Raw genomic sequence first — 18,261 nt, 5'->3', positions numbered from 1 at the left:
TAAGCATTTTGTATCAAGCACTATTTTAGACATTGTATCAGTAGGAAGAATCAATAAAGCATAACTATTTCTCATTTGAAAAAGATGAAAGTCATTTACACTGTATTTCAAAGTTCTACAGCAGCATCTTTAGCTCTTCAGACTGGAAAAAAAAAAGAACCAAAACATCATTATAAATTATAAATTCTAGTAGCTCTTCTTTTGGCATTAAAATCCACAGCAGAAATGCTTATATTTTAGGAGATAATATATTAGTGTAAAGCTGAATATACATTTGTCAACATTCTTTGTGGGTAGGAAATTGGTCTGTAACGGAAGTGGCAAAGTGCAGTGTGACGGAGAAACATGTAAGGGCTTTGTCACCAGTTAACTACCAAAATGTGATGAGAGCTACCCTTAAGAAAAAAGGAGCCCTGGGCTGGGAAGGTGGCTCAGTGGTAGAGCGCTTGCCTTGCATGCCTGAGGCCCTGGGTTCGATTCCTCAGCACCACATAAGCAAAAAGAAAAAAGCCGGAAGTGGCGCCGTGGCTCAAGTGGTAGAGCGCTAGCCTTTTGCTGAAGAGCTGAGGGACAGCGCCCAGGCCCAGAGTTCAGGCCCCACAGCCAGATCCAAAAAAAAGGAGCTCAAGGACCATGCCCTGAGTTCAAGCCCTAGGACTGATACCAAAAAACCCCACAGAATGCCTATTGCCCAAGAAAAGACTTTGAAAATTCTAACTTGAGGCACTCCAATTTTTGTTTTAACATCTAGCTTCTAAAAATGGATAGAGTATGCTTTGTAAATTATACCTTTTTGTGGGGAGGTGGGAGGGGCAGTAATGGGGCTTGAACTCAGGGCCTAGAAGTTGTTCCTGAGCTCTTTTTTTCAAGGCTAGTGCTCTACCACTTTGAACCACAGTTCCACTTGCGATTTTTGAGTAGATAATGGGAGATAAGAGTGTTACTGACTTTTCTTCTTGGGCTGGCTTTGAACCTCAATTCTCAAATCTCAGGCTCCTGAGTAGGTCGTATTACAGGCATGAGCCACCAGTGCTGGGCTTAAATTATACTTTTGATACTACTAAAAAGGCATTTCTTAAGCTTTGTTGATCTGGATCTGTTTCTTTCTGTTGCAGGTTGTAGGTGGCCTAGATATCCACAAAAAGATGGTGGTAGATGTGTGACTCTTTGAAAAGTACCACCCAACACTTTTGCTTTCTTCTCCATCTCTGAAGATCTGCTCAAGACGTCCAGCAATGCTCTCTGTGTATTTAAATGGAAGTATTTTTCTCTGTGAAGCCACATTTTCCAACATGAGCCTCATGAAGCCAACTAAGTGTTATTGAACTCTTGCTCTCTCAATAACTCAGTGTAGCACTTTAAAGTCTGAAGGGACAGCAACAAGAAAAGAGCATATCAATGTGGTGGAGAAAGGGAAGGGGTTGGCTTTTTAATTTATTTTTCTTCATCTTTTATAACAAGAAAGTATCTATATATACATATGTAAATATTTATATATAGATATATGTAGCTTTCTATATATGTAGTAGGTTGGCTTTAATTTAATATACTTGATTCAGAAACAAAACAATAGAGTACAAAAGTGCCAAGCAGAACATACAACATCCTTACTTTTATTTCACACAGTTTTATATGTAGATAGAAGATTGTACAATTTGAGCAGGGTGTTAGGCCAGCTATTTTCCTGTGCTTTCTCCTTTGAGAGATTGACAAAGCATTTGTTAATGTCCTATTATTTACCTTAATTACATTTTTTTAGACAGAGGGGTCTGTAATTTTATTTATACTGATGAATATATTTCCAGGGACTACAAATCATTGCTGAGCAGCTTTTAATCCATCTCTGCCTGAGAAGAAAGTGTAGTTGAATGCTGCTGCCAAGAGCTGGCTGTATTCCTATAGTACCTGCACAGTGCTATGGCTGCTTCGTTTTGTTACTCTGTAACTAGGAGCCATTAACATTTATTAAATGTCCCTGAGTAAGTGTAATTTACCAGTCCTGATTTTATGCATAAAGGCCAGAAGCAATCATGATTTCTCTTATTGCATTACTTAATTAAGGAAACCTGAAGCAATCATGTAACTACTTAGGACATTGTTTGTTTCATTATACATAGGTAAATAATTTGTCATTAAACTCGTGTTTGAACCATGAATTTCCCTTGTGTCTCAAAAGACTTGGAGCTTACATAAAAAACTTGGGCTATTTAATGTGCATGTATGTGTCTAAACATCCACATACACTTGTGACTTAAATGAGAGAAATCTTGCTAATCTACATTGTAGAAGAGCAAAATTTTATCTAAATTTATACTTTTTTTTAAATACAAGGCATAGAATGCATTTTTTTGTTTGCCCAATAATTGGTAATGGATGATAATGCAATAAATTTGTGTGATATAAAAGTAGTAAATCATGTTCCACCACTTGCTGTTACCCTTCCCTTTTCTGCAAAGGTACTATATTGGCTGGAAGAAAAACACTTTGGTTAGCGTTATATGACAGTAATCTTCCCCTCTATAGTTTTCTGAACAAGTGGTTTTAGAACCGTGAGTAGTAGGGCAGGTGGAGTCCAGGGGACTGAGTCTTGAGTGGGGCACCCTCTCCTGCCACTGCTGCTCCTTCAGCTGAGTGCTGCACATCATGGGCTCTGTCTGTGAGAGAAATCCCGGTGCTTGGTGTCCTTGCATGACATGGAGTTTTGCATGTAGATCGATTTAAAATGTACCTCTTGTTTACATAATTTGCATAATTTTAAAAGATAATGTTGCCAAACTTTGGAAATGTTAATGTTCAAACTGAATCTCCACTACATGTAACTTTCTTCCTCTGGATCAGGACGTGGCTTACATCCCAGCTGTGGTTTGATCTGTTCCAGTGTCAACTGCCATGTGCTCTGCTTCAAGGGGGAACTAGTCTTTTGTGAATTTTTTGTATATAATTATTTGTTACAAATATTTTAGCAAATGCTTTCTATTTCTCTTGCTTGTGCATATCCTGGCTGGCGTTTCAGAAAAATAGTGCAAACAATATTTCCTTACTGGGGAATGAGGGTTTTTCCTTTTTTCTTTTTTTTGTGTGGGGGTGGAGAGGGAGGGGGTGGTTTATGTTGAATGTTTAGTTTTTCTTCTGCATGATACGTCATGTTGTGGGATCCTTAGAAAACTTCATACTGTATGAATAAGAAAATAAAATATTTGAAACTTCCTTGAATATATTTAGTTGTCTTTGGACTTCACAGCTGTAAGGTAGCTAATCCTCCTGTGTTTTCAAAACTGATAAAATGTTTGATTCTTTCATTGTAAGCCACAGGTTAAAATTATGTGCTTTATAATGGGAAGAGTAGTCATTACAAAGCCTTAATAAAAGAAAGACAAGCTCCCAAAAGACTCAGTCAAACGACTATTTCCCTGATCTCATCTCTTACCACCCTTTCTCTCTAGAATTGTCTTAGCCTGCTTCCACCTTAGGCCTTTGCACTACCACCCTGTCCTCCCTGCTGCTTCCCAGCGCCCAGTGGCTAATGAATGTCTTAAAAAAATTTAAAGTATGTGTGTGTAGTACTGGTGCTTGAACTTGGCCTCAAGCTCTTGCTTGGCTTTTTGGTTCAGGGCTGGCACTCTTAACACTTGAACTATGCCTCCAGTTCTGGCTTTTGCTGGCTAGAGAAGTGTCGTATTACCGGTTTTTGTCTGGTTGTCTTTGATCCAAGATTTTCATACCTCAACTTCCTGAGTAGCAAGGATATACAGACATGAAGCACTGGTGCCCAGCTGTGCCTTTTTTGTTTGTTTTAGGTCCAAGACAGGGACTTGAACTTGGTACTTGCTGCTTTTGCTTACAGGCTAGTGCTCTACCAACTGAGCCTCACTCCAACCCTGACTGGCAACTTTTGAGATGGCTTTTTCCTGCCCAGGTTTGCACCTGGACTTCAGTCCACTCACTTCAGGCTGCTTCCCCTACCTAGTGTAACAGGCATGTGCAACTATTCTGGCTGGCCTAGAAGTACAGCGAGGAACACTCTTCTCACGTAGCTAAGGATGACAAATGTGCCAGTGGGCAGCTGTGCCTGAGTTTTAAAATTAACATTATTAATTGTTCAAGGAAGGCTTCATTGATAATTCTCCCCACCTTCTACTGATACCTGCCCAAGAGCCTGATTTACTTTCCTGTCATTGATGTTTCCATTACTTCAGTGAATGTACACAGGTTTTACCATGTTTCAGATGTGCATATATATTGTAGGCAGACTGACCTACTGTTCTGTTTGCTTCTATCATGCTTTCAGCTTTCAATGAGATTCCTAATGCCTGCTAAATGGACAGCATACATTCCAGTTATATGTCCTCCCTCATTCGGTTTCCTGTCTCTTGTCCCACATAAGTCCTACAATGAAGCATTGTAATACACACATATATGAATGTATGTATATCTTATGTGTATCTTTTAGGTCTAGATTCCAGATGAAGGAAAACAACAATTTGGCTTTGAGCTTGGTTTAACTTACTGCCGTCTTCAGTTTCACCCATTTTATTGAAAACCACTGCATTTTCCTTTATGGCTATTTCCCATGGTATGTACATACCATATCTTTATCCATTCATCACTTGTTGGCCAGTTCAGCTGAAACTGGCTATTGTGACAAAGACAGACTCCTTAGGCTATGTGCCCCAAAAGTGCTTAGTCATAAAGGTCTATAATTTTTCTTTTGGCTGGACTGGGGTTTGTACTCCAGTCCTTATTCTTAAATAACTTCTCTTGCTTGCTGGCTAGCACTTGCCATTTCCATAATGCCTCCTTTGTGTGTGTATGCACGCACGTACACACACACACATGCACGCACGCACACCAGTCCCAGGACTTGAACGCTGGGCCTGTGTGTGCTCAGGGCTAGTGCTCTACCACTTGAGCAATAGCTCCACTTCTGGCTTTTCATAGTTAATTGGAGCTAAGAGTGTCAGGAACTTTCCTGCTTTGAACCACTGGCACCCAGCATCCAGCTAGTTTTTCTTTTTTATTGTTCATTTTGGAGTTGTGGACTTGTATGCCTGGGCTGGCTATGAACCATGATCCTCCAGATCTTGTCTTCTCAGTAGCTAGAGGGCAATGAGCCACCAGTGCCTAGTTTGTTTTGAGGCGGCTTTATTCCGATTTCCACACTTAATGCCTTTAGTCCATAGTTCAGGTATGTCCAGGGCTCAACATGATCTCTCATGGCTGCCTTTAGATACTAATACACTTGGTCTCCTTTACTGCATTGTTTTCTCTAGCATTTGTCCTTTTCTAATATTGGCTTATGTCTTATTTCTCCTAGTTATAAACAAAAGATACACCTAAGTAAAGTATCTTTTTTCAGTGATGGTTCCCAATTCTTCTCAATATTACCTAGCTTTTGTTTGCTCAGTATTTAATAAGTGAATAGGTAGCTCGACTTATCTGTGACCTTATTTACATTTGTATATACTTTGAGACATGAGTCTTACTGTGCAGATCAAGCAGACCTTGAACTTTTAATTTACCTGCTTCAGTCTCCCATGTACTTGGGACTTCAGGCATGCATAACCACACCTGACTTTGGTTGTAGGTTTTATGCTTTTCAGTACTGTCACTATTTCTTGACACTTAAGTTGAATAAATGTAGAATCCATTTCCAACTCCAACACTGTAATAAGGATTTGACACATGCCCAATAATAGCCCTTGCCCAAATGAGTTACAGGATTTGGGGATGTTTTATACCCAGAACATCTATATTGAGGTTCTGCGCCACACACAATGCCATACACAAATGCCTTGGACTCTGTGGCTCCTTAGAGTATGGTAGGGTAAGCTTAAGAAAAATGCACTTAAGCCTCAGCTCTGGTTTACCTGTTTTTAACAGTCTGTAAGACACCAAAGTGAAGTAGCTACAGAAGTGGGAAAAAATACTTGCCATGTTCTGATGAGGCGATGATATTCAGATTACATATAAAGAACCAAGACTCAACAGCAACAAAACATTAAACATTAAAATACAGGCAAAGGGACTTGACATTATTGCGAAGAAATAACAAATGGCTCAAAACACAAGAAAAGATGCTCAATAGTACTGGGGTGTTTGCTTCCTTGGTCATTAACCAGGTAAGATTGGTGAGTTCTTGCTCTCTCAAGCCTCCAGAGGACTATTTTCTTCAATCAAGTAAGTAATCAGTGTTTGCACAATATAAGGATCTTCCAAGTTGTAGTGTTTTATGTCTGTTGTCACTGTATACTTGCACAACTCTTACCAGGAAAATTAGGTCTCCCCTTGCACTTGACACTTTGTTCCCTCCCATGACGACATAGGGAGCATGAGTTGGAGGCTAGACCTGGAATAATGAGGAAATTTTGTCTCCTCCCATAGCCATGTATGAAAGCACTCCTCTTGCAGGCCTATTCCCAAGACAATGTATTAATAAATATGTAAACTGATATGTCAGGAGTTGAGTTTCCAGAGGATTAGGCAGACACAAAAGCATGATTGTGGCACTAGTTTAGTGACTTGCCACAAGGGTTTAAAGAAGTGATTAATACCGATTGTTAAGAACTACCAGTGTGCTATAGTTCAATTTGTTACCTCTGTTCCTTCTCCATTCATTCCCTTCCAGGAATTAGTCAAGTCCCTTGTTTTCTGTCTTCCTTTCAAAGTATTACTTCCTCAGAGAAGGGCAAATTAATTATAGTTTTAATACATCTTCAAGACAGTAAATTCAATCAATAACCAAACATCATTTCTCCTTGACAGACTTCCTTCCTCAAAATTATGGTCTGCCTCAGTTTCTTAGAAATCAACCCAAAACATTTACTTACCTAGCAGTGGTTCACTTTAGCACAACTGCTTTGAAAACCCAATTAGATGAGATCTTGTGGATCTCATGTCACAAAAAAGCATATACTAATAGCCATCATGATTTTGAATGCATCTTTCTCTGCAGAGTGGCAATGGGCCAGTGCTACTGAATCCAGAATAAGTCACAGCACATTCCACATTTCAACATTAGTAAAGGAATTCAGTAACATTATACACTCTCCCCATACTGTTGTGTTGCCAAAGTGAAGTCACTTCTTTGGAGAGCTATTTTCAGTGATTTTCAGTTGCATTTGCAGTTGGTATGTGTAAAGTAGGTAGGTTTAATTAGGTAGCAGATAGAAGAGAACCTGCAGTATTCAGGCAGGAAGAGAAGTTTACTTTAACAAACTGTTAGCCCCCACTGCATGGTGCAGAGGCATGGCCAAAATGGGTGGGCTGAGGTCAGACCTGGGTTTAAGTAGGGAAAGGACAGGGAGAAGGTGAGGGAAGGTGTGGCCACACCAGATGATGTGACTTCCAGGTTTGCCAGTGACCTAGGTGCCATAGGTACTGGGCGGAGACATAGCCAAGAAGGGAGGAGCCTACCTCGCCATCCTTTGGAGGACCTTATAGTGTGTAAGTATACCTAATCCCATGCAATGTACAAAACAGCTTGGGACAGTAACACACGTCACTAATGTAGAGGAAGTAGAGGCTTATTAAAAAAGTACTTTTTTTCATTTAGTTCTTCTGAATTTTCTTGAAACTCCCATTATTAAAAGTTTGATTAGGGTTTTTAAGATGTACAAGAGAATACAGTATCAAACCACATTTAATAAGCTTGATTTCTTCCATTCTAAAAATAATCACATATTTAAATAGGCAGGCACTAGTCATGAGGAGAAATATACCCAAATTTGTAATGTGTGAGTACTTTCATGAATACTTATTTAAAAAATAAACCTTTCCTCCTATCAACATTACAATACAAAGTCTTCCATTTTACAAAGAAATAAACCCAATGATCAGTACTTACTGGTTGGTTCATAGCCAAAGCTTCTGCTTATGACCTGATTATATAATCACCTAATGTTGGAATTAACTAGGGTTATGCTTCCTAAGTTTCCTGAGACAGTTCTTTTAATTACAATTTACAGGGCACAACTGTTTACAAATTTATAAGATTCAAAGTTCATAAGAAAGATTTAAACAAGAAGTTTGCTATAAATGGGAGGATTTTAAACTGCAAATCTACATGCGATTTAAAGTGAGAAACATGTTAAATTATACTTAACGTACAATCGTATTCGATTTTGATGTTTATTCTATAAGCTGTTGAATGTGAATACTCCTAAACCTTCTCTTTCTGTTTATGCTTCTGACTGAGAATGGAGGAAGGGACCCAAGCTTAAATGTGACTGAAACATTCTCCACATGGTTTTGTATGGACATTTGCAGAACGTCAGGGCTTTTGTTGTTGGTCCTGGGGCTTGAACTCAGGGCCTGGGCACTGTCCCTGAGCTTTTTTGCTCAAAGGTAACTCTCTACCACTTTAGCCGCAGCTTCACTGGGCTTTTTCTTTGAAGTCCAAAGATAAAAAGTCTCTAATATGAAATCAAAATCGGTCTGCTGATCTGCTAGCCACAGCTCGAATATTGCCATAAACCTTTGATGGAGGATTTCCTGTTAAAAGAAAAAAGTAATTTATACATATACACACATACATATTGTCAAAATATTTCAAAAAGAAGTCAGCTCTGGGCACTAGAGGACAATCCAAGTTTGCTGCTGCAGTCGTATAACCCAGATACATGGCTCAGTGAAAAAGGCAGCTGCCCAGCAAGCTTTCCTATTCTTGCTGTTCTGGAGTTTCTGTACACTTCTCAGGGGAAAGCAGCAGTGATTTAAGCAATATAACTAATTTTCTTGGATAAATAGGATCTACACAAAGAATTTCTGAATTTTCCTCTAGGCCCACATTTGCTAACTACCAAGGACTTCCGCTGGGTATCTTTAACATTACCCTACACTGCTTTGCAAATGTAGTTTGAGTTTCCTCAATTCCCCATTCTTTCCAGATAAGATAGGCAAAGACACAGACATACAGACACACAGAGAATAAAACAGATGTAATGAAAATTATTACCCAGGATGAGATTGCAAATGGCAGTTCTTGCCATTTTGATGTTTTGGAAAGATCCAAGGATGTGAACTTTCCTGAAAGTGATGAAGTGAGTCAAGTTAGCCACAAGTACATTTCCTTACTAAATCCTGAAATCTAAAAACTCCAGAAAATTAGATCAGACTCTGAAACAAAGGCAGAGATAATGGCTGCAGAACTCTAAATATTGTAAAATCACTTTTAAAATGAAAGAAATACACATGAAGCTCTCCAATCCAGCACAAAGGTAGGAGGTGGGGGGAGATGCAGATACAGAAATCAAGAAACCCATTTAAGACTACATAACTAGCCACCCTAGAAATGTGAGCAAAATTGTACATAAATTATAGCATGTTTCAACAACTTGATAAAAATTAACCAAATTGCTTCAATATTGGAAGGATCATCCCTGTGATAATTTCTTTCTTTTTTTTTTTTTTTAGGGGGGGGGGGGGGTCCGGTCGTGGGGCCTGAACTCTGGGCTTGGGCACTGTCCCTCAGCTCTTCAGCTCAAGGCTAGCGCTCTACCACTTGAGCCACAGCACCACTTCCAGCTTTTTTCTTTTTGCTTATGTGGTGCTGAGGAATCGAACCCAGGGCCTCAGGCATGCAAGGCAAGCACGTTAACACTGAGTCACCTTCCCAGCCCCCTGTGATCATTTCTATACTGAATGACTCAAGTAAGATTGGTAGCACTTTTAAGTACTGGTGGGAGGGGGAATGAACCAGGACCTCTCTGCCATTTGAACCATATACCCAGCTCTTTTATTTGTATTTTTGAGGTGACATCTCCTAGTTTGTCTAAGCTGGCCTCAAGCCTCCTGCCTTTGCCTCCGAGCAGCTGGGATGACAGAGGTTTATGGCAGGATTTTGCTTTTTAGAGACTATCTTACCAACTATTTCCATTCTACAGTATTTGTTGGGCTTTATCTTCCACCTCTTCAAATGCCATTAAAATCCCAATCACTGTGTTTTCACTAAAACCAACCTTATCGTGATCAGTTTTCTCCACGAACCACACACATCACTAACAGGAGTGAAGCAAGGACCTTCTTGACTCCTCATGCTACTCCTAGACCATTCACAATTCTAAAAGCATTTAGCTTTCGATTGCTCTCATAAGACCACAGTGCCTACTATTCATCTTGCTTGGGTGCTCCGCCATTCCCACAAATCATCCTGAAAGATGTCAGCTCCATGCTCACTGGCGTTGACTACTCCCATCACAATGCCTGATAATTTCAGTATTCCTGGGATAACAATTCCAATACACTAGTCTCTTGGGTCTTTGACATCTTTTATACACACACTGGATCTTGTTTTCCATCCTATTTTCAAGTCTAATTTCACATTCTACTCTTGGTCACTACCAAAAGCTGCAACCCCTCCATAATTTGAATTTCAAACATCCAAGTCTTCCTCCTATACTGTTATTCCACTTCATGCTACCTAATCCATCAATAGCCAAGTCCTTCAACTCCTCCAGGACCTCTAACCTACTGACATACTCAATCTTGATGGCCTCTCATTCCCACATCCTGCCTCCCCTCTCCAGCTCACAATCACCCAACGACCTCCCCTGACGCAGATAAAAAGTCAAAGTTCCTATGTTACTACGTGGCCCATTATTTCTTGTCCACTGATTTATTCCAGCACAGTACATGAAGCCATAGGCCTCCTCATGGTGCCAGACATATTCTCAGCTTGGCATACCTTCACACTCTTCCTTCCCTCCAAATACCTACAGATAGATTGAACATACAAGTACTACTTCAGGCTCTCTGGCATTGTCATCAATTTAAATCTTGCTTAGTGATCTGCTGTTTCCTTGCTCTTATCACCAAAATGATAGTTATGATAAAAACCCAGAAGGAAGAAGGAGATGATGATGATACTAAGTTCCAGGAAGGAAGAAAGCAGATGGATAAGCAGGAACAGACTCTGCAGACCCACAATCTCAAGAAAACTGGATCTAACTCAGCAGGAGGGAAACCTCAGATCTAGAATGATGAGGGATTTTTTTTTTGTTGGTCATGGGGCTTGAACTCTGGGCCTGAGCACTGTCCCTCAGCTCTTCAGCTCAAGGCGAGTGCTCTACCACTTGAGCTACAGCGCCACTTCTGGTTTTCTAGTGGCTTATTGGAGATGAGTTTCACAACTTTCCTGCCCGGGCTGGCTTTGAACTGCAATCCTCAGATCTCAGTCTCCTGAGTAGCTAAGATTACAGGCCTTAGCCTCGGGCACCCGGCTTAGAATAAGGGATTCTAATAGCAAATGGGCAAAGGCAAAATAGGGAAAGCAGGCACAAGGATAAGATAGTAGAGGTGTTTTTTAGAACAAATGCTCCAGGAGAGCTTTATAAAACATCTCATGCATCCAAATATATCAAAAGGAGATACAGAAAATGCACAAGTCTTTATTTCATTAGCACACTGGAAACTAACCACACCAGATTCATTTCCTCAAGAGAATATAAAGATGCAGAAGAAAGAGATCACAGAATTTCACCTGTTTAGCTACTTGTTCCTATTGTGAGGTAGTGCTGGGGAGGAATAAGCTGATGTGATAGAAAGCTGAGTGTTTTTAACACCAGTAAAAGGAGATAAAAAGCTCAACGCAGCTCGGTGCCAGTGGCTCATGCTTGTAATCCTGGCTAATCAAGAGTCTAAGTTCTGAGGATCGCTGAAGCCAGCCCTGGTAGGAAAGTCAGACTCTTATCTGCAATTAACTACAACAACAACAAAAAGCGGGAAAGAGAACTGTGGCTCAAGTTATGGGTGCTAACCTTGAGCAAGAAAGCACCAGCCACTGAGTTCAAGCCCCAGGACTGCCAAAAAAAAAAAAAAAAAATCTAAATCTTTTATCTTTTACACTTAAAAAAAAATCACCACTGAATCTAAAACTTGAAAAGCTGTAGGTTAATAAGATACTTGAAAATATTATTTTATTTTTGAGATAGAGTATGCTATGTTGTCTAGGCTTGTCTTGAACTTTTGATCCTCTGGCCTTAGCCACTCAAGGAGCTGATACCCAGGTACGCACCAACTGTCCCTGGCTCAAGATAAATAATTTCTTAAAATTAAGAGAGAGGAAACTGGCTCTTCAGGGTGAGGGTGAAATAAAGGTAGGCAGCATACATAACTGGCCTTTCAAACTGTGTGTGTCTCACTTTGCTAAAAATAAACTAAAATGCAGCATGATGGATGAGGAAATAGTCACAACAAATGTGAAACAGCTTTGCTACTAAAAGACAAAGTGATGGAGCAATACCTGGGAAGAAATTCAGTAAACTCGCCTTGTCAGGTAATTAAATGAATTTGACCAACTTCAATTTAAAAAAATCCAAAAGGAACTTCAAAAACAACAAAAAATTAATTTCTGTGCATACAGTATATAGCTCAGCTGAGGAAGAACTCTCAGACTGTCTGGCATTAGCATCACTTTAAATCTTGCTTAATAAAGTGATCTGCTATTTCCCTGCCCTTAATTGGGTGGAAATATTCCTCCCCAAAAAGCAAAGGAAAAGTTAATGTGCTTACTTGAAGTGATTAAATTGAAAACTTTGGATTTGTTCAAAGATGACATGTTGTTAGTGGAAGTTGAATAGTGTTATGGATCTAGCATCAGCAGTAGTAAAGAGAAGGAAAAAATATCTAGTTTTTGGTGAGCAGTATTACTGTGTACAACAGTAATTTTTTGTAAGAGGAATGTACTGATTCTATGTGGTTTCAAGTTATAGATGCTCATATGTACTGCACATATTGTACAGGTAAATTTGAATAATTTACATATTGAACTCTATATCCTGAGCATTCATTTCTTCCTTGATGGCAGCCTCCTTGGAATCCTGTATCTGTGAATACCAGAGGTCTATTGTATACAAAAAACCTCAAGGCACATTATTTACCCTTTTGTATTCTGAATATATTGAGAAAATTATTTTACTTTTCTATTTTGCTCACATTGTACTATATTTTGCAAGATTATAAGTAACTGATTATCACACTATCTATGAGTACATAGTAGCCCACCTTATGGCCACTTCATAATTAATATAAATTGTTCAACATGTGGATTCCCAATTAGATTATATATAACAAAAACTAGATAGTACACTTCTTTAATTTCATCAAATTTCTTGTAATTGTTTGTAAACTACAAATGATACAAAAAAATAACTTCTCAGCAACATGATTCATAATGGCTCCCAAATGAAACAACCCACATATCCAATAACTGTAATTAAAGATAGAAAGTTCAATATGCGGGGCTAGGAATATGGCTCAGTGGTATAGTGCTTGCCTAGCATGTATCAAGCCCCAGATTCGATTCCTTAGTACCACATAAATAGAAAAAGCCAGAAGTGGTATTGTTGCTCAAGTGGTAGAGTGCTAGCCTTGAGCTAAAAGAAGCTCAAGTATGCCGGGCGCTGGTGGCTCACGCCTGTAATCCTAGCTACTCAGGAGGCTGAGATCTGAGGATCGCGGTTCAAAGCCAGCCCGGGCAGGAAAGACCATGAGACTCCTATCTCCAATAAACCACCAGAAAACCGGAAGTGGCGCTGTAGCTCAAGTGGTAGAGCGCTCGCCTTGAGCTGAAGAGCTGAGGGACAGCGCTCAGGCTCAGAGTTCAAGCCCCACGACCGACAAAAAAAAAAAAAAAAAAAAGAAAAGAAGCTCAAGTCCCAGGACTAGCCAAAAAAAAAAAGAAAAAGAAAAAAAGTTCAATATATAATAGAATACTACTTGGCAATAAAAAATAATCACTGGAGCTGGGTGCTGGTGGCTCATGTCTATAATCCCAGCTACTCAGGAAACTAAGATCTGAGGATTGCAGTTTGAAGGTAGCCTGGGCAGCAAATTCCCTAAACCACCACCAAAATCCGGAAGTAGAGCTGTGGTTCAAGATATAGAGCACTAGCCTTAACAAAAAAGCTCAGGAACAGTGCTCAGGCCCTGAGTAAGCCCCAGACTTGCGCTGAAAAAAAGAATGACCAGCACACCAATAAAATAGAGAAATTCAAAGCAATATGCTAACCAAAGAAGTCAGACAGCAAAACCTACATACTGCGTATTTCCATCTATCTGAATTTCTAGAAAAGGAAGATCACAGTGATGGTGAGCAGTGGTTGCCTAGGGAGGTGCACATGGGAAAATGGAGCTGTGGCTCAAAGTGGTAAGTTACTAGTCTTGAGGGGAAAAAAAAAGACTCAGGGACCATGACCAGGTCCTGAGTTCAAGCCCCCAAAATCAACATTAAACAATAAATAAATAAAGAAGATGCACGTGGGCCAGACAGGGTAATGCAGTTGTAATTCCAACCACGGAGAAAGTAGAAGTAGAAGGATATGGATTCTAGGCCAGCCCAGGACAAGCTAGGGTCAGACTTTATTTGAAAAATTAAAAGCAAAAGGATTGCAGGCTTAAATGGCAGAGCACTTGTGAGGCTGAGTTCAATCCCCAGGACCACCAAAAAAATAAAATAAAAAGGACATGGGGAACTTTTAGGGAGTATGGAGTGGTATTTCGGGTTAGCCAACTCATTCAACTGAATACTTAGGCAAATTTTACTGTATATGAATTATTCTAAAACAAAATGTTTTAAAAACTGGTTTAATTAGCAAACTTTAAGACAGATTTATAAATTTATAAATATAGGTAGTACATCATGTCTACCCATAACTTCATTAGCAAATCATGTTACTCCAAATTTCCAACTTAAATATGGTAATATAGCTTCAGATAGAGAGCCTTCAATATAGTATTATAGTTATCCTTCAAGTATAAAAATATTAGATGTAGTTGGGTGCTGGCAGCTCACACTTGTAATCCTAGCTACTCAGGAGGCTGAGATTGAGTATCGTGGTTCAAAGCCAGACTGGGCAGGAAAGTTCATGAGACTCTTACTTTAATAAACTACTCAGAAAAAGCCAAAAGGGGCACTGTTGCTAAGTGGCAGAGAGCCAATATTGAGAAAAAGAAGCTCAGGAACATGGCTCAGGCCCTGAGTTCAAGCCCTAGGACTGGTACAAAAAGAAAAAAAGAATTTAGATCTAAATACTGTGCCCCTCAGTTTTGAGCAAAAGAAAGATAAATAATAATATACAAATTTACATGTATACATGTAAATGGATCAATTCTAATAAAGTCATTTCTGGATTCAGTTACAAGCAGATCCCTTGGTCTCTGAGTCACCTGTTTCATTTTTCAACGTCATAGCATTATATGAGTTCTAGGCCCCAACCTGGCAGAGTTGTTGCAAGCATGGTCAGGAGCAGTTTCAAAGAGGGACAATCTCAAATTCATTTCTAGCACCCTTACCCTCCTCTCAAGCCTATATATTACTAATCTTCACATACAACATAAACATTTTTTTATTGCTAAGTTAAACAAAACTACAATTAGTGAAATTTTCTTGATAATGTAATCCTCTTTCAAGGCTGGTCTTTATTTTGGCTGCATACTTCCAATAAGTTAGCAGGAGTATTATATATAAACAATTGTTAGGTTTTTTTAAAACTAACTAGAGATCAACTATACTTACACATCAGCCAAAACTATCCGTGTCCGTGTCACGTTCTCTATGGTGAATTTGGTTTTTCCTCCTTTGCCAGCGATTCTTCCTATTGCCCTTGACAGATGGTCTCCTTTGAGGGGCTTAACTAAAGAAGAAAAGCAAGACCTCAGGTAGCAAGCTATTCCATTCCACCCAATGGAAGCTACTTCAATGCCACCCATTCCACAGAAGGTTTAATCACTACCTAAACTTCCCATACAAACAACACATTTTTAAAAAAGTGTACACAGCAATATGTATTAGGAAACTGAAATCACAAAACAATACAAAGTCAGCAACCCAAAAAGAAGTTGTTCACAGAAGACTACTGCATGCTCACCATCTGTAATTTCAAAAGTCTCTAGAAAGAGATCATCCAGCCTGATGAGGGCAAGTGCATCCTAAAATACAAAAGCTCTGTGAAGATACTTGCACTTAAAGACACCTGAGAACGTGTGCACAGAAAGCATTGTACAACAAAAAATACACGAAACTGGTAATATAAGATTCAGCGCTTTGAAATGGTCAACTCACTGAAATGTCCACATATAATATTTTTTTTAAGTCCTCACGTTCAGTATTACAGAATTACTTACCTCCACTTGAAACCCAAGAATAAAGGCCTTCACAAAATCAGCTGCTTTTGTCAGAGCACTAACATCCTTGGTTTCCTTACAAGTCTGTTAAAAAAAAAAAGTAATCAAGTAATCAAATTTTAATAAGTGATTTTAATTAATGGCAGAATCAATAGATGCTGAGAACCCAAACTGAGATGAATCCCAGTGGTAATCCTAGTTACTCAGAAGGCTGATATTGGAAGTACCACCAAAAAGCCACTTGAAAGCAAAGAGAGGTTTTAATGTCATATCCTGTGTTTTTTAAACTTTGCCAACTACTTAAGTGTAGTGTTTATGTGTTCCAGTAGGATGTAGGCCCACAGGAATCCTGATGATGACCTAAGAATCCTCACAAAGGCGAACAATAAATTGAAGTAAAAAATTTTGGCACAAGCCAGGCGCTGGTGGCTCACACGCCTGTAATCCTAGCTACTCAGGAGGCTGAGATCTGAGGATCGCGGTTCAAAGCCAGCCCAGGCAGGAGATACCGTGAGACTCTTATCTCCAATAAACCACCAGAAAACCGGAAGTGGCGCTGTAGCTCAAGTGGTAGAGTGCTCGCCTTGAGCTGAAGAGCTGAGGGACAGCGCCCAGGCCCAGAGTTCAAGCCCCACGACCGAAAAAAAAAAAAAAAATTTGGCACAAAATTGACACCCAGAAAAGGAAGTTCAAGATCAATTTTAAATACCTAACTACTTGACTGACACCACAGAATGAAAAACAAAGAAAGTGTATATATACAAAATAATTTCTATTTTTTCTCAAGTAACACATATTTTCTCCTCATAAGAATACCGTGAGGGGCTGGTGACTCAGTGGTAGAGTGCTTGCCTTGGATGCATAAGGCCCTGGGTTTGCTTCCTCAGCAGCAGATAAGCAGAAAAGGCTGGAAATGGTGCTGTGGCTCAAGTGGTAGAGTGCCAGCTTTGAGCTGAAGAGCTGAGGGACAGTGCCCAGGCCCAGACAGGCCCCATGACTGACAAAAAAGAATACTGTAAAAATACGTAGTACCTGTACTGCAGCCAAGTACTTACATTTATAATTTACCTACTTCTGTGTATACCAGTCTAACTACTTTTCTTCAAGTCAGCACAGAACATTATCGAAATGCACAAACATCGCTAGCATCTTGATATAATTTCAGGATCCATTTAGGAATTAATTTAAAATTTGTGCTGAATGCATACTGTGAAGGTATTTGGTAAGTTCCAACTCATGCTATATTAAAAAAAAAATCAAAGAAAACCATTTAACAGAATAAGTTCTATTAAGGAAAACCCGATCATGCCTTTCTACCCCTGTAGGAGAGAAAATAGTATATTCAGAAATGGCTGACATTCTTACTCTGATTTCTACGTTTCTTGATTTCAAGTTAAAGCGTATCTGAAGTCCCAAATGTTCTACAATAGGAGTAAATATCTTCATCCAGTTTTCTTTTAGGGGTGTGTATCTATTAGCTGGGACTGAAATCTTCCGTGTTTCTTCTTTCCCGCTCTGCAATAAACAAACAACACCTCCAGAGATGTCTGGAGTGGTAAAATGACAGCCCCCCACAGAAAACACTTCCCCTTCCCAGAGCCACTTTCCCTGAGAACTCAAGCCGGAGACCCCCCAACGCCCGCCCGGCTCCATCATGCCGGGAGACCACCATCCCGGCCCGGCCCGGCCCTGCTTCATTTACTCCGGGCCCCGGGTCCCCGCCGCCAGTACCAGGAATCCGTCCCCGGCCAGGGGAGGGAAGACAGGCCTCTTGGCTGGCCGGCTCTCTTCTGTGTCCATGCGCCCGGCGCCTCCGTCCTCGCCCGCGGAGGACAGCTGCTCAGCCCGTCGCTTCTTCGCCCGCCGGCCACCCTTGCGGGTGACCTGGGTAAAGCCGTCCTGGGCACCGGCGTTCTGAGTCTCCATCTCCGCCATCTCCACGGCCGGCCAACACCAGAGTAAGAACACGTGCGCGTCCGCTCTGCGCAAGCGCACCGCGCAGGAACCTGCCTCCACCAATCAGCCTCAGGGCTCCGCCCCCTTCCGACAGTTCTTCCAAAATAGTGCCTGCCCTGGCCTGTCCAACAATATGCCTTATTCTTGGCGTCGCCCAAAAGGCCTGATTCTCACAGCCATCGCCTT

General features: G+C 40.3%; 2 protein-coding genes across 2 annotated transcripts in view; one reads left to right on the top strand and one right to left on the bottom strand.

Annotated features, from left to right (window-relative positions):
- Ppp3r1 (protein phosphatase 3 regulatory subunit B, alpha) overlaps positions 1–3,213 on the top strand; it is a 41,230-nt gene extending 38,017 nt beyond the window's left edge. Inside the window, exon 6 of the mRNA XM_042683095.1 lies at positions 1,116–3,213. Within this exon, the coding sequence (XP_042539029.1) occupies positions 1,116–1,163 (48 nt within the window). The 3' untranslated portion in view covers positions 1,164–3,213. The remainder of the gene's footprint in view (positions 1–1,115) is intronic.
- Positions 3,214–5,924: 2,711 nt separating this feature from the next.
- On the bottom strand, positions 5,925–18,088 carry Pno1 (partner of NOB1 homolog). The gene is made up of 7 exons (XM_042683113.1): positions 17,851–18,088; positions 17,485–17,634; positions 16,120–16,203; positions 15,864–15,924; positions 15,512–15,629; positions 8,954–9,024; positions 5,925–8,490 (listed from the first exon to the last, which is right to left on the bottom strand). The coding sequence occupies exons 1-7, from the start codon at positions 18,052–18,054 to the stop codon at positions 8,423–8,425; spliced, it is 756 nt and encodes a 251-aa protein (XP_042539047.1). The 5' UTR covers positions 18,055–18,088; the 3' UTR covers positions 5,925–8,422.
- Between the last annotated feature and the right edge of the window lie 173 nt (positions 18,089–18,261).

The sequence above is a fragment of the Dipodomys spectabilis genome, unplaced genomic scaffold (assembly GCF_019054845.1).
Source record: "Dipodomys spectabilis isolate Male_0828 unplaced genomic scaffold, ASM1905484v1 ptg000079l, whole genome shotgun sequence".
Classification (NCBI taxonomy): domain Eukaryota; kingdom Metazoa; phylum Chordata; class Mammalia; order Rodentia; family Heteromyidae; genus Dipodomys; species Dipodomys spectabilis.
Note: the sequence above shows the minus strand (reverse complement) of the source record. Positions and strands in the feature narration are given on the sequence as shown.

Bases quoted from the DNA above. Each gene is read 5' to 3' on its own strand.
- Pno1 (XM_042683113.1), bottom strand. From the start codon at position 18,054: ATGGCGGAGATGGAGACTCAGAACGCCGGTGCCCAGGACGGCTTTACC. The intron at 16,204-17,484 runs GTAAGAATGTCA...TTTTTTTAACAG, and splicing joins CAAGAAACGTAGAAATCAGA to ACTTGTAAGGAAACCAAGGA. The intron at 15,630-15,863 runs GTGAGCATGCAG...TTTCTTCTTTAG, and splicing joins GACTTTTGAAATTACAGATG to TTAAGCCCCTCAAAGGAGAC.